This window comes from Peromyscus maniculatus, chromosome 1 (assembly GCF_049852395.1).
Source record: "Peromyscus maniculatus bairdii isolate BWxNUB_F1_BW_parent chromosome 1, HU_Pman_BW_mat_3.1, whole genome shotgun sequence".
Taxonomy (NCBI): domain Eukaryota; kingdom Metazoa; phylum Chordata; class Mammalia; order Rodentia; family Cricetidae; genus Peromyscus; species Peromyscus maniculatus.
In genome coordinates, this window is record NC_134852.1 from 78,790,673 (window position 1) to 78,807,062 (window position 16,390).

The 16,390-nt window shown below is 45.4% G+C and overlaps 1 protein-coding gene across 2 annotated transcripts in view; it reads right to left on the reverse strand.

Moving 5' to 3' along the window:
• Positions 1 to 16,390, reverse strand: part of Lrrc28 (leucine rich repeat containing 28) — a 126,499-nt gene that overhangs the window by 12,666 nt on the left and 97,443 nt on the right. For both annotated transcript variants that reach the window (XM_076544704.1, XM_076544709.1), the window contains 2 exons: positions 8,372 to 8,547; positions 5,795 to 5,954 (listed from right to left, as the gene is read on the reverse strand). In XM_076544704.1, the coding sequence (XP_076400819.1) occupies positions 5,795 to 5,954; positions 8,372 to 8,547 (336 nt within the window). The remainder of the gene's footprint in view (positions 1 to 5,794; positions 5,955 to 8,371; positions 8,548 to 16,390) is intronic.

Sequence of the window (16,390 nt, forward strand, 5' to 3'; positions counted from 1 at the left end):
TCTTCAAGTAAACAGCCCCCACCCATGTTCATACAAGGAATCCCATTAAAAGCAGTAGATCACACACACACACACACACACACACACACACACACACACACACACATCACAAGGACATTAACACAGGGAGATTTGTTGAGAAGATAAAGGGGGTTAGACATAGAGAGAAGGGGTTAATAGGACCACAGAAGAGTAGTGTATGATCAAAGTACAATACACACACACACACACACACACACACAATTGTAAAAAAAATTTTTTTAAATGTTTATAAAAAAAAGCGAAACTTCCAGTTTTTTTTAATCTCAAATGTGTTAGAGATTGTTATAAGTACAGCTTTCTCTTTCCCAAATTCCTCATAAATGGTCCCATCTCCTGTTATCTCAGAATGTGACTACTACGAGACTGACTTGTGTCTCTTCCATATTCATATACTGAAGCCCCAAACTCCAAGGTATGTGGAGATGGGGCCTTTGGGAAGTATGTAAATGACATCATGAGGGTGGGGTTCTGACATGGTTATGCCCTTGTAGGAGACACCAGATAGTTAGTGCGGTCTTTTTTCTTTCTCTCAGTAAGAAACTAGCTGTCTGTAAGCCAGGAAGGGAGCCCTCACCAGACCCCAAACAAGCTGGCACTCTGATCTGTGACTTCTACCCTTCAGAATTACACGAACATAATTCCTGTGCTTCAAGCCATCTGATCTGTAGCATTCGGCTACAGCAGCCTGGGCTGAGTAGCACAGAAACCTCAGTTCGAAACTGTCCTTGTCCATGTAATAATTACAGTAAGGTCACTGGGGTAGCACTGAATGCACTGCGGCTGGTGTTCTCCTGATGGGGGGCCATCCGAAGAGGCAAATAAGTACAGCGGGAAGATGATGGGAGTAGGAACAGGGACAAGAGAGCCATGCAAAAGCCAAGGAGAGAGGGCTGGACCAGGAAGATCCCCCTTCCCAGGCCCCGGAAAGACCCAACTGTGCTGACATCTTCATCTCCAGCTTCCAGCCTCTAGACCTGAGACAGCACACTTGTGAGGTTGGCTAGCTTGTGCTATCTGGTCACACCAGTGAACTAACACCACCTTGAAAATGGGGTACTCACTTTCCTGTTAGGAAACAGAACATGTGAGACCCTTTCATGCTTGGGAAATCCAGATGTGTGTTACAGTCTAATAAATGATACATTCAATTTTAATAAACACGATAAAGTTTTGGAAATGAAAAGTTATTTTCTATAGCATCCAAAGCCATGAATTTACTAGCTGTTCTTCCTGTTACATATATGAATGTTTAATACTTACAGCTTATGTGAAATATTGTTACTTTGTTAACTTTAGGGAGACACTAACACTTCTATGGACATTAGTATTTTCAGAGAACAGTCAATATGTTCTCTTTTAAAATAATGCCAGTTGTCTACATGAATTGAGATTCTGGCTAATAAAATACATTGTTTTAATGTAAACTAAACTAAATACATTATAAAACATCAAAATACTATTATCTAAACCTTTTAGAGTTTATGGTACTGCAAATATTTATTTTGTTTCTAATAATAACCTACTGGAAATTTAAGCATTTGGGCTTCACTTCGAAAGGAAAGACTATAAAGCAAGGCCCACGCTCCTGCCAGTGTCCCTGGCCACGGGTGAACAAGTGCAGGCTGCTGGATGAGATGAGAGCCACAGGCTCTCAATTCCAGACCCCAGCACTGACCCATGGACACCCATGCTGATGTCATGGTACTTCATCCCTACATACATAAGGCCCTGGCTTGTTCAGCGAAAGGGCGCTCCCCTAAGCCTGGCTACTCACACACTCGTCTTTAGAGTCATACTATCACACGTATGTCTGAGACAAGAGGTGCATATACATATTCTAGGTTGATTAGTACTCATAAATGGAATCGTGACGAAGTTGCCCAAACTTCATTGTAAAGGTAACACAAAAATCGACTTTATTTTAGTGACTTCTATGAGAAGATGATGATCTTTATAATGGGCACTCGGAACACACTGGTTTCCAGCTTTGTGAGCACACTAAGGAAGTGTCTTCTAGGAAACTGCACAGCAATGATGCAAGAGGATTTCTAACTGCAGCTGAACGAGTAAAAAAGTAAGAATGGCAAGTCCCTGAGCTGTGATACTAAGTGATGCAGGACCTCCTATTCATTACACTGCCCTGTGCTCATCACAACTACACTGCTCAGAACGCATCATCCTTGTTCTGTAGACGGGAAGATGAAACTCCGAGACGGTCAACGGTTTGCCCAGATCTCTCAGCTGGAGGAGTTAGAACTGGGCTGTGCACTTGACCACTTCATGCTTCTGCTTTCATAGATGGGTCTACTTTGTTAATCTAATCCCTGCAGAATTCCATGGGAACCTGTCTGCTGTCCTCTTTAACGTAATGCAATCCCATTGAGTTTGGTTATGTGATCACCTAAGATTAGAAGTAATCATTCATAATAACAGTATGGGCTCTGGATTTTACTTAGTGAACATTCTTCATATGATGTTGTTATTGGTTTCGTTCATGATTCCTGTCCCAGAAGTTTCTTCCCAAGGCCAGTCAAAGATATGCTAGTCTTCCTCCGGTTTTTCTGTATTAGAGCAGGCCATTAAACTTTGATCTGATCTTGACTGACAGCAGTTCCCTAAGTCTTAAGACCCTCCTCACTCCAGAAGTGTGCTGCACATAGCCTAGAGGGAAGAATGATGACCCGTGCACAGGGAGTCCACAAATGAAGCTTAGAAAGACACACCGTTGGATTCCCACACCACATCTACTAGCAATCAGACCGCACAGTGAAGTTTCCATAAAACCCAATGACAAGTTCAGGAGCTTTCAGACAGTTGAATGCATGGGAATTCTGAGAAGCTGGCATATCCAGGGGGAGGGCAGAACACTTTACACTTTTACCCAGGCCTCTTCTGAGTATCCTGCATATGTACCCATTGGATGGTCTTTACAATAAGTTGGTTTAAATATTTCTAATTGAACCCAAAGAAGGGACTCTGGGAGCCCCAGTGTGGACCCACTGGTTAGAAGCACAGGTAAAACTAGCTCAGGCTTGTGAGTGGTACCTAGATGGGGTGGACGGCCTTGGGGTCTGAGTCTCAGCCCGTGGGATCTGCTACCATGTCCAGGTAGCCAGTGTCAGACAACTGGTGCCATGTTTGTGGAAACCCTCCAACACTATATTGTGTATACAGTAAAACAAACAGTGTGAGTTTGAATCAGGGGCTTGTTTGTTTTTCCCAGAACATGCGTCAAATTGAAAAGGTTCAGAGGAGAGCTTCTGTATGCAGAAAACATTAAAACATACAAAAATGTTGAAACAGCAATCTAAAGCATATCAAATAGGATTATCCAGGGCAAGGAAAAAAATAAGCATAACTTGGGAAGGAGCAGCCAGAGACCCAGAGAAGGTAGCTCCATTGGCTGAGTAACTCTCATGTGCCAGGTGGTTACCATCCTCATCTGCTAATCCTAAGTATGGCCAACTATGCAGACTGTTCTGTCCCCACTTTGAGGCTCAGGGAAGCTTGGCAAGCTGCCCTGGTTCTCAGTGCAAAGTCTTTGCTCTCTGTCTCCTATCCCACACAGATTCAGAAACAAAAACAGGGCTGGGGTATTGAGTCTTGTCTAGAATATCCACAAGGCTGTGGGCTCTATTCCCAAGACTTGGGAGAAAAGAATGAAAGAAAACAAAAGAGATAGGAAAAGAGAGAGAAAAGGAGAGCAGGAGACCGTGGAAAGGGTTCTCTAAAAACGATCCTAACAATGCTGGGTGGGTGGCGCACACCTGTGAGCCCATCACCCCCCAGGAGGCCGAGGCAGAAAGGTCTGTGTTTGAGGCCAGCCTCGGTTGTTACATAACAAGATTCCGTCTCAAACAAAAATGATCACAGTGGAAACATTTGCTGGCACCAGCAGCCATCTGGAAACTTCCCCACCTCAAACGCCATACTCCACAGACAAAGTGAGACATCAGACTTTGTGTCTTCTTCCTAGCTTTAATGTATCCCGACTTGAGCTGGATGTGGGGGTGCATGCCTGCAATTCCAGCATCCTGGAAGCAGAGGTAGGAGGGTAAGGCTCTCCCCTATATACAGCTAGTTCCATGCTGGTCTAGCTTATATGAGGCCTTGTCTCAAAAAAAAGAAAGAAAAAAATCAAATGTGACACCCCTAATCCAAGGCCAGGCATATGGGGATTTTCCAGTGCTCTCCTCCTACCTTTCACTGTCTGGCATTTTTTCTCTAAATAACAGTATGGCCACTGGATTTTACTTAGTGAACATTCTTCATGAATTCAAGGCATTCTGCCAAGAAATAGAGAGAGGCATGGGAATGGTGTTGGAAGAGTTCGATCTGAACAGAAACAAACATGTGTGCACACAGAGTGTGGCCACACGCTTTCGGCTACGCCAGGCAAACACAAGGCCTGAGCTCTCTTTATACGAAGGCTGGCTCCCCTTGCACCTGGGGTCAAGTCAGAATGAATGAGCTGCGCCAAACAACACACACAGCTGTGTGTGCTCTGTACCTGTCCCGAGGCCTAAATGAGGAGGGCAGCCAGGCTTTCTTGCAGTAGTGGAAATAAGCACATGTCATTTAGTCCAGTGGTTCTCAACCTTCCTCAGGCTGCAACTGTTTAATACAGTTCCGTGTGCTGTCATGACCCTCAACCATAAAGTTATTTTGTTGCTACTTCATAGCCATAATTTTGCTACTGTTATGAATCATAATGCAAATACTCATTTTCCAATGGTCTTAGGTGACCCCTGTGAAAGGGTCGTTAAACCCCACCAAAAGGGTCATGACCCACAGGTTGAGAACCACTAATTTATCTACTTTAAGCTGCAGCCTCAACACCCCTTCCATGTATGCCCCCCACTCCCATGCTGCACCCCTGGCCCAGGTGTGTTCCATGCATGCCCCACTCCCATGCTGCACCCCTGGCCCAGGTGTATTCCATGCATGGCTCACTCCCATGCTGCACCCCTGGCCCAGGTGTATTCCATGCATGGCCCCACTCCCATGCTGCACCCCTGGCCCACGTGTATTCCATGCATGGCCTTTACTCCCATGCTGCACCCCTGGCCCAGATGTATTCCATGCATGCCCCACTCCCATGCTGCACCCCTGGCCCACGTGTATTCCATGTATGGCCCCTCACTCCCATGCTGCACCCCTGGCCCAGATGTATTCCATGCATGCCCCACTCCCATGCTGCACCCCTGGCCCAGGTGTATTCCATGCATGCCCCACTCCCATGCTGCACCCCTGGCCCAGATGTATTCCATGTATGGCCCCACTCCCATGCTGCACCCCTGGCCCAGGTGTATTCCATGCATGGCCCCACTCCCATGCTGCACCCCTGGCCCAGATGTATTCCATGCATGCCCCACTCCCATGGTGCACCCCTGGCCCAGGTGTATTCCATGCATGCCCCACTCCCATGCTGCACCCCTGGCCCAGATGTATTCCATGCATGCCCCACTCCCATGCTGCACCCCTGGCCAGATGTATTCCATGCATGCCCCACTCCCATGCTGCACCCCTGGCCAGATGTATTCCATGCATGCCCCACTCCCATGCTGCACCCCTGGCCAGATGTATTCCATGCATGCCCCACTCCCATGCTGCACCCCTGGCCCAGATGTATTCCATGCATGCCCCACTCCCATGCTGCACCCCTGGCCCAGGTGTATTCCATGCATGCCCCACTCCCATGCTGCACCCCTGGCCCACGTGTAAACCCTAGTGCCCACTTAGACTTGATTACCCCTGGTGCAGGCCTGCCATTGGTGTCTCTCTCAAGGGGAAGAGCTTGGGATAGACGAAGGTAAACATGGGCTCACTACACCGGTGACAGTGTCCCAGGGGGCAGTGCAGCAGCTCCAGGAGACTTCTGGGTAATGATATTGGAGATAAAAAGTTCAGACCTGGAACACAAGAGAAAAATCGGGCCCATGAGTGAAAAATCCTATTTCCTTACACTAGACATTTGAAAATACTTCTCTTTGTTACCAAATAACTTCAAATAGTTAAAAGTACTTCATGTTGAAAATTCTGCTATCTGATAGGTATTCAATAAAAATCTAACATTATTAGGAAATGAAAGCTGTTTTTTTTTATAGTTTTGATACTAAAGGAAAATGAAAATCCACTCTTTTAAGAGCAGCTAGAAGCTGTCCTGAGGCAGAGACAAGGAAAGAATCAGATCAAATAGTCTTTAGGAACAAGGATCAAAAAGGCATCTGTGGACACAGAGCGGGTTTGCAGGCTTTCATAAGTCAGAGAATTGAAGGAGGCTGAGGTCTGAAGGCTCTCCCCAGCTCCCATACAGCCTCCCTGAAGCTATCAGGCCCATGGTCAATTAAAAGCCAATGAGAGCTGGATTGTGGAAAGGCTAATTATTGAAAACGATCAGATGCTGGAAGTTAAGGAGAATGAATGAAAATCAGGAATCAAGCTTTTCCTGTTTCATTCTCATGAACGAAAATAGTGAACTTTCTTCCCCAGCTTGGTCCGAGCCACAAGGACATAGTTAAGCAAACCAGCTCATCCCCTCCCCGCCCTGCCTCGCCCCGCCACACACACCCAGGCATCTTGACACAGGTTTACACGAGCTTTAATACTCGTTAAACACGCAATGGAAGGAGGAATGCGCAAAATGAGGAGAAACCCGAGGCTCACCAGCTAATCTTGGCAAGGAAACAAACTGTCTTTTTAGCCTTTTATATCTGCCCAGAATGAACAATACCCACTTAGAAAAATATAGTTTACATATAAGTAACTGAATTTTTTCTGTTCAGTATAAGCAAAAAAGATAAACATCAACAAAAAACAGTTTACAGACCAGCAATATGGCTTAGTAAGGGTGATTACCACCAAACCTGAAGACCTGAGTTTGATCTCTGGAACACACATGGTGAGAGGAGAGAACTAACTCCTCCAAGTTACCCTCTGACCTCCACTTGTACACTGTGCGTGTGCGTGCATGCATATGCACACACACACACACATATACATTCACACACACACACTCACATACACATACACACACACTCCATAAATACACTTTTTTGAACAGCTTAGTTCTGGACTAACTAGATACTCCTGGAAGGGTAAGTTGTTTCCTCTTGTTGTTTTAGCTGAACTCCGTGTCCCCTCCCCAGATGCAAAGACAAAAGCAGTTAGCAGTTTTAAAAACACGTGACATAAGGTTGGCTCAGCCGTTAAGAGCATTTGACACTCCAAGAGTGGACTGAATTTGAGTCCCAGCACCCACGTCAAGTGTGGGAGAATGTGATGCCCTGTTCTGGCCTCCATGGGAACTCCTCAGCCCATACATGTACTTATACACAGATACACACATAAATAAAAATTTAAAAATATGAAATACATTTTATGAACACTGCTCTGGTCATTTGTTTATTCAAGTTTGTTTCCTTTTCTCTCCCCCGTTCTGCTGGCACTGGAACTGGCCTGAGAGCACTGTACATGCTCTGCTGCTGAGCCATGTCCTAGTCCCACCCAGTGCTTTTTTTTTAATTTTTAATTTTATTTTTTAAAATTTTATGTGCATTGGTGTTTTGTGTGCATGTTTATCTGTGTGAGGGTGTTGGATCCCCTGGAACTAGAGGTACAGACAGTTGTGAGCGGCCATGTAGGTGCTGGGAACTGAACCCAGGTCCTCTGGAAGAGCAGCCACTGCTCCCGACCACTGGGCCATCTCTCCAGCCCTCCAGTGCTTTCTTGAGGCATCTCAGATACGTGCCAACAATACCTCTATAGTCTACATACGGCTAGACCCTTTCCAAAACAAGCATTGGCCTGCTTGATCACACTGCCAAGGGCTTCTCGTATTCCTTCACCTTACATTTGCTGGAGACCAGGAGACAGAAATGTAAAACCTAGTTCTTCTGGAGGAGATACTCAACTCTGCTTTGCTCTGCCAGCCAAACACACTTCCACACACCAGTTTCTGTAACTTCAAACTCCCAGTTTCTCTGGGAACTGCTGTCCTTTGCAATGAAAACCACATTTTAATGAATGCTTCTGTGTGTCTGCAGGGGGTGCCAAAGGAACCAGTGTTGAAAATATTAAAACTTTTACAAGAAAAGCCCTAGTCCTGTACATATGACCATAGGACAAGCTTCACGGAAGGCTGGGACAGGAAGACCACTAATATACTCAACACCAGGGAACTGCACACTTGGGTAAAATGGTCAGTTTAGTGTGAAATGTGTACACTGTCATGATAACAAAAAAATTTAAGACGAAAACCAAAACAGACAGGATAAAAGCCAAGTATTTGTTTCCTGACTGAGACAGAAGAGAAGGCCCAGGTGCGTACCTTTCGGAAACCTGTGGTAGGTGTGGTAGAGACTCCGCATGGCCAGTTCCTGCAGAGGCAGGACGTGATCATTCTCTGTACCGATGGCCTTCACCTCAGCTGGGAGGAAGACGGTCAGCTGCCCAGATGAAAAGGATAGCAGCTTCACCTCAGACACCTGGATGGTAACGCCACAGCTGTTTAAAGACAAAACACAGCGGCATCAGCCATGAGGTCGGGCTGTGAGCCTGCCCACAAGGCGATCACAATGTGCATGTGACAATTCACGGTGGCTGAGCTGCCAGCTTCCTTTCCAAGTGAGTAGATGCTGACTGACGCAGGCTCTTCCCTCATTCCTGGCTCAGAGACACAAGCAGCAGCTGGAGTGTGGCTGCGGCATCACTTCAGCAAGGCTGTCTCTGCAGCAGCCTTTCCTCAGGCATCTGGGAAGCTTGCTGCGTGAGCTCCGCCGTCCCCCATTCTACTGCCCTTTCTAAGTTTATGCTGCCAGAGGCTTTCAAGTTCATTTTGTTTTCTTGAGACAGAGTCACACTGTACGGGGAATTCACTACATCGATGAGGCTAGCCTTGAACTTGCAGAGATCCTCCCGCTTCTGCCTCCTAAGTGCTGAGGTGGCAGGTTACACTACCATGCCAGGAGTTCAGGAGTGGAGAAAGAGCTGGAGAGATGTCTAAGCAGGTAGAGCACTTGCTGCGCAAGCCTCACAACCTGGGTTTGAATGTGAGGATTGCCCAGAAAAGCCAAACACAGGAACACTGACATCTGTAACCCAAGTGTGTCCCTACCAAGGGATGGGAGATGGGGACAGTGGACTTGCCTGATTTCCCTCAGTGATGGAATTTGATCTAGAAGTATGAGCCAAATCCACCCTTTTCTCCCTAAGTTGCTTTTGGTCAGTGTTTTTATCATGGCAACAGAAAGCAGACTAGAATGACTATTAAGACAGTATCTTTGACTTTGGCCCGAGAAGGCAGGGACACACTGGGCACAGGACTGGAAGGCAGAAGCTCCTTTGTTCATTACAAGTTCATCCTGTGTCCCTTCCTTCATCCCACTGGAAAACAGTTAGGCTGTAATCCTTGTAAGGCTGGGCAGCAGAGGAGCCAAATGAGTCTGTCCATGGGACTTTGTGGGGGCATGGATTCAGAGGGGTTCACTTTGACTTAGAGCTCCACAGTTTTAGCAGGAATGAAGGCTGGTACATTAGGATGCCACATGGAATGAAGAGTGGCCAACGGCAATATCAGAGCCTGAAGACTCAGGCTGTGTATGCATCTCAGGGGCTGGAAAAAGGGAGCTGGGTTGTGGGAGGGTGGGCCAAAAAGGTAAGCTGAAGACAGATAGTTTTAACTCATGGTGAAGACTATTGGATGTCTCTTTCCTAACTGGTGACATGGACAGAGAAGAGACTGATTCCAAAGAGGGAAAGAGAACTAAAGACACAAAAGGAAACAGGACCAGGGAAGTGATTAGGGTCTGGACAAAGATGGGACAAGAAGGGGTAGGGAATGGCTAGTTGGGTAAGAAACCAGTGTCCTTCTCTGCAAGTTGTAAAAGCAAATAACTCATACTTTCTAACTACTGGTAATTGGGGGGGGGGGAGTCATCTGTTTTAAAGAGAAGTTTCATTACATTTCAGAAGCAGGGAAACCGGAGATGGACTGGACTAATTCCACTTAGTGACTTCTCTTGCAAAAGAGCTGGTTTTGTTCATCTGATCACATGAGCTCTGGTATTTTAGCCAGGAGTCTTTTTTTAAAGGTTATTTCAAAACGATCTAATATTATAAATTTAAATTGTCAAAAACAACATAACTTACTGCCACGAGTTAAGCAGTATAAAAAAAATGGAGAAAAAGTGAATGATTTCTCTCTGGGCTTCCATCTTGAAATCCTCCCTCCAGTCTCTAAGTCAGACCCAATGCTGTTTTGGTGGTCTTCAGTTTTCTCTCTCTATGCGCATGGAGGAAAAAAAAGCAGCGATAGACTCTTTCTTTCGCTGCCGCCCCCCCCCCCATCAAATGGGCTCACACAATACCATAATACTCTGCTCCACATATAAGCATGTGGGCCGTCAAGCTAGAACCAGAGACATCTTTTAAACAGCCATGTAATGTCCAGAGTGTGACTAAAACATTTGCCACGTTCATCTCAGTGTTTTCAGTTTTCCCTCTTATCATCACACCGAGTCACAATAAAAGTAATACATCCTATGTACAGAAATTGTCATATAACGAAGATGTAAATACCGAGAGGTTCTAAATTGTACTCTCCAAAGACTGCAGGGTAGTACTTGCTTATATAATCATAACTGAGTTACCAGTCACCTCAGTCTTTGGCAGACCTGACTGATGAAAATCAACAGTTTGGCTTGTGAGTTTATCGTTAATATTCTGACCTGCCCCTTGAGGTCCCACCCCTAGGGGTCGCCCTGCATCCTGACATCTCTTTTTAAGGAAAACCCCGCCCCTCCCCCTCTCTTTTCCTCCCACAAGGTATACACCACTCGAACCCCCTCTTCCTTTTTCTCTCTGTCTCTCTTTCCCACCTTTCTCTTCATCTCTGTTATAATAAACTCTCCACATGGATGCAGCGTCTGGGTTGCGAATTACTTGCCGCTGCCACTGCCATGCTCCACATGCTGTGCATCTGCCCAACCTGCCAGCACGGTTCCCTGCACAAGTGGGATACCCTGGCCCAGCCAGCAGGGGGTTTCCCACGCGTGCATAATTCATAGCAATCATCTTTGGAGATGTCTACTGGTCCTTCACATCTCTTCTGTGACCGATCCATTTACACTGCTGCTTAATGTTCAATTGAATTTACAAAATCAACTCTTAGAACCTTTCATATTGGCAACCCTTGGTGCACACAATGGAATATTCCATCAGGTCACTTTGGAGATGGCGTTTTCCCCCACCCGCCTGCTGTTCCATGCATCCATCTCCTTCCCCCAAAAGCCTCTCCCCTGCATTCCATGCATCCACCACCTCTTTCACAGCATCTAATTCTTCTGATTTTGTTAGGAGGGTTATCCTTATGCTTTCTCCTAGTTACCTGTCATATTATTTTACATGTAGGTGCTGTTTATCTTTTTTTTTTGTCCATGATATAAAATAGAATAAACTGTAGCATTATCAAATAAAATAAATGCTCGCCTCTGAATTGGAATGTTGTCTTCACTATTTTAAGTTCCCAACCAAACACTTTTCAGTTTGCCTGAGGAGGTTCTGGTCCGTTTCGGACATTTGTTTAATCCATTGTTCATCCTACACGGTTCCGATTAACACACTTCACAGAAGATTGTTGGCTGATATGTCTGCCTGCAGGATCCTTCTTAAATTCTTTGTATTGTAACTCTCCCTTGCTTTTATTCGCCTTGAACTTTATACTAGTTTTATTTGGACATCTCCCAAACTTTCCTAGGTTTCAATGCTTTCAACATGAAGTCTAATACTGATTGCTGGTTTTCCAAGATCTATTTTACCAGAGGAAGACCACCCCCTCCCGATTGCTGACAGGCTTTTCTGCTTGTTTGTCTTTTGAATTAGAAATGTCTGTTTTTCTTTTCCCTCATGGTAAGTAGGATATAAAGTAGTGGCCATCTTAGGGACTGAAACCTTATTCCAACTCATCTCAAGTTGCACACTGAGTCAACTGCTCAGTGACTAGAAGCTGCCAGAAGGTCACTGTACATGTGAGGGTCCAGCCAGGAGTCAGGGGAAACAAAACCAACTAGCCAAACAAACAAACAAACTCCACCTGTAATAACTAGTGAAAAGACTCAATTATTAAAAGGAGCTGTGATGGCTAATACTGACTGCTAACTTGACAGGATCTAGAATTATTTAAGAGAAAAACCTCTGGGTGTGTCTGTGAGGGCATTTCTAGATCAAGTTGGGGCAGAAGGCTCTCCTCCCTCCATGTGGGAGCACACGCTATGGGCCAGGGTTAAGACTGAAGGAAAGGCAGAGAGCAAGCTAAGCATGAGCACTCATCTCTCCCTGCTTCCTGGCCGCTCTGCTGCCTCGGCTTCCTGCGGCGACGGACTGTAGCCCTCAAACCGTGAGCCAAGACAAACCTTCCTTCTTTAGTGGCTTCTTGTCAGGCACTCTGTCATCGGAAAACCACCAACACAACAACAACAACAAACCCTGACCCTGCTGTGTGGAAGACACAAGAGCAGCAAGCAGGTACTCCCTCTAGAATAGAAGGAACAGGAAGGAAAAAAGGAAAGCACAGGAAACCCGGGCACTGCTGGGAACTCCTTGGGGCACAGTCCTTGGGCTGAGGGTAGGTTAGGAGGGCTGAGTACTACAATGTTTGGTGTGTGGCGACCCAACAGGAAGGGGGTGGCGCATGTAAGGAAACAATGACTTAGGAAAATAACAGCCATCTGTCAAGTGGAATTTTGGCAAATGTCTTATTTTTTGTGGCAACCTGGCAAGGGCATGGTGCCCAGGTATTGAGTCAAACACCAGGCTAGCTGTCCTTGTGGAGGTATTTTTAGACAGGATTAACATTTATATTAGTAGACTGAGAGTAAAGTGCATTGCCCTCTGAGTAAGACTCATGTGCTCAGGTGAAGGCCAAAAGAACAAAGACAGAGGAGTTTCTCCACGGAAAGGGGAATTCTGCCCTTCCCTACAGATCCTGAGAGGCCTCCGAGACTGTGGGAACTGAACCCTAACAAACTCATGTAGCAAGACAATATTACCTATTTCTAAACTTCAGTTTTTATTTTTAGTGAGACAGGCATTTGTGTATTTCTCTGAGGAGAGCATTCTTTGTGGCCTTGTGGATCAATCACCTCAGAGACTCAATATCATGACCATAGGGTCATTTTTATACAATATAAAATAGCCCTTGGCCTGAGCAGGACTGATCTGAGCTTTAGCTTGAAGGATGTCTTTACATCCACATTGAACTTTACCTCCACACTGAATAATGAGAACCCTGAGCAAAAAAATAAAACAATAAAAATATGGAGTAAAAAGCATATTGAAAAGTTGGCTTCCAATTTATGATCCTTCTCTGATTGGTCTCCTGAGTGCTGAGATTATAGTACATCATTCATGGATATTTAGTTCACATCACGGCTGCTGTAACAGCTGCTGCTTCCTAGACCAATTCTGAGTGTTTTTGCATGGACAATGCCCAAACCCAGTAACAACAGCTAGGTCAGGAGACTGAAAGCCAGGCTTTCTAAAGGCTCTGATTGTCCGTTGCAATTACAATGGCAAATTAAGTTGAAGCGAGTCACAAAAACACGTGTACCCTTACTTTCTAGAAAGTTTCATCGTTCGTTGGTAATTCTTTTAGCATATACCCCTGCTCTTCACCACTAGCTATAAGAAGCTAATTAAATTTAAGATCTATCGATTGAGTGACTTCTATGATTTACTCTCAATAGCCAGCTGCAGCAAGATGCTGCGAAGGGTGTAAGGACTGAGTCAGCCCTCCTGTGGCCCATCTCCCCTGAGCTGCTTCTGCAGGACTTGACTCTGGAGGAGTCAGCAGAAGAGATCCAGCCCACATACTGTGAGCCCAGGCAAAGGAGAGAGTCCAGGAGGAGGAGGAGGAGGAGGAGGAGGAGGAGGAGGAGGAGGAGGAGGAGGAGGCAGGAGGAGGCAGGAGGAGGAGGAGAAGGAGGAGGAGGAGGAGGAGGAGGAGGAGGAGGCAGGATGGCCACTGACAGGGTAAGAGTGGATGATGACATGGCTGCTACTAGGATTCTGAGACAATTTCCTTCATCTTCAACTTCTTCGTTTCTAAAATAGTTGGGAAGACCTTGTGCAATAGCACCAATGAACCAAAGGCACACTGTCTGGTACACAGCAAATTCTAACCCACGTCTATGAGTAAGCTTTCTTTTTATTATTAATTACTGCTTCAGAGGAAGATTAGAGCCGTGGCAGTCAAGGAAAGGGGACTTAGCTACTTAGAGCACGGGGCACATGGCAGAGACCACAGTTCCAACCACTGGAATTTGGAACATGGACGAGGCTGGTAGGCACTGCCTTGAAAAGTGAGCACTGTACATCTAAAACAGGAAGTGACCCAGGACAGTGACAGTGACAAGGAATAAACTGTCAATCAGAGGGACGGAACACACAACATGCTTCAGTTCACAACAGAACCAGATTATTAAACAGTGCTGGTTCTGATTTACAATTCAAGCAGTTTAAATCATTTTAGACTAAATGCCTAGGAGGTTACAAAATATATGTACATTGTACCCTTAGGTAACAAATTCTAGGACCTTTGGTTTAGATAATTATAATAATTATTAGAAAACATCCCTTTAATTCAGTATTGTCATAGCTGTCATTCATCATTTAGCTTAAAACAGGTTAACTGAATAGCAATGTCACCTTGCCATTGAGATTTTGCTATATATTTGCTCCAAAATATATGATGTAGCAAATTAATTCACATCCATTTTCGCTTTCATTATTCCAACTAACAATATGTCAAAAATGAAGATCTAGGGCTGGAAAGACGGCTCAGTGGATCCAGCACTTGTAGTGCAAGCATGGGAACCTGCATCTGACCCTTAGAACTGATGTAAAAGCAGCACACGGCATGGCAGGGTGTGTGTGTGTGTGTGTGTGTGTGTGCGTGCGCGCATGTTGAAGATGTAAAACGTGGTCAGCAGAGCTACTGCTTGGCAAACACTGTTGCTGCTGCTGCCTCGCTTTCTCCTGATTCTCCTTGAGCAGCAAGCAGGCAGATTGTCACACGGTCTGGCAGCCCCTCTCCTCTTGGTCCTCTCTGCCATCTTCAGGTTGGGTCGCATCTGCCCCATCGGCCTCCACCATCATCCCTCTCTATTCTGCCATATGACGCCATCAAACAACGGTTTCATCTCGGGCACTATAGTTTTCAATTCTAAACTCTTGTTATATTTCTTCTTTAGACTTAGTTCTATTTTTCTGGTCTTTTCACTCATAAGTCTATTCTCTACTCATTGATGAAAGTTACAACATTATTTTATAATCTTCACTTTTTCACTCCAACATTTCAGGTCACCCCAGGTTGGTCTCTAATTCTTGATTTTTGAGAATGGGCCAAATCCCTCCAATCTTGACATACCACAGAACTCTGAACTGCATCCTGGACATTACCACCTAGCTCACAGAGACTCTAGATTCTGTTATAGTCCTCTAAACGCTTTAGGGAAACACTAGCATATTGGTTTCGGCAAGTAATTCACTTTGCTGAGTGCAAACGCAAACTCCGTCTTGAGTGATGACAGCTCGGCCAGCACTTTCGTTAGCTGCCACTGCGCTGCTCAGGGCCGCGGGGCTGCAGTTTGGAAACCCAACATTGTTTGAAGTGTAGAGAGCCCTTACATAACCATGGCTTGTGAACAAAGGACACTAGCAGCAGAAGAAATGGCCAGCAGAGTAAGAGAGGGGTCAGTAAGAGAGCTGTACTGCAAAAATGAAACACGCAACTGTCAGTCACGAAGTGGGTCAGCTGGGCGTGGTGGTCCACACTTTTACATTCAGGAGGCAGAGGCAGGTTGATTCTATGACTCAAGGCTAGCCTGGTCTACATAGTGAATTCTAGCCCAGCTAGGGCTATATGATTAAGATCATGTCTCAAAAATAATGACTGAACAGACAATTCTCAAAAAAAAAAAAAAAAAAAAAAGAAGGCAAGAAATTTAAGTGGTCAATGAATATTTAAAAAAGCATTTAACATCAAGGAAATGCAAATCAAAACTACTTTGAGATTCTGCTTCACCGAAGTCAGAATAGCTGTCGTCAAGGAAACAAATGACAGTGGATGCTGAGGAGGGTGTGAGCAAAGAGGAACTTCACTCCCTGCTGGTGGGAGCATAACCTGTACAGCCATTGTACAAATAAGTCTGAAGAGTTCTCACAGACTTCACACGACCCCGCTATAACACTCCTGGGTCAGTGACCAGGAGACTAGATCCTACTGCACACACCTGCACATCCATGTTTACTGTTGTTCTATCAACTAGCAAGGAAATAGAAGCAGTCTATC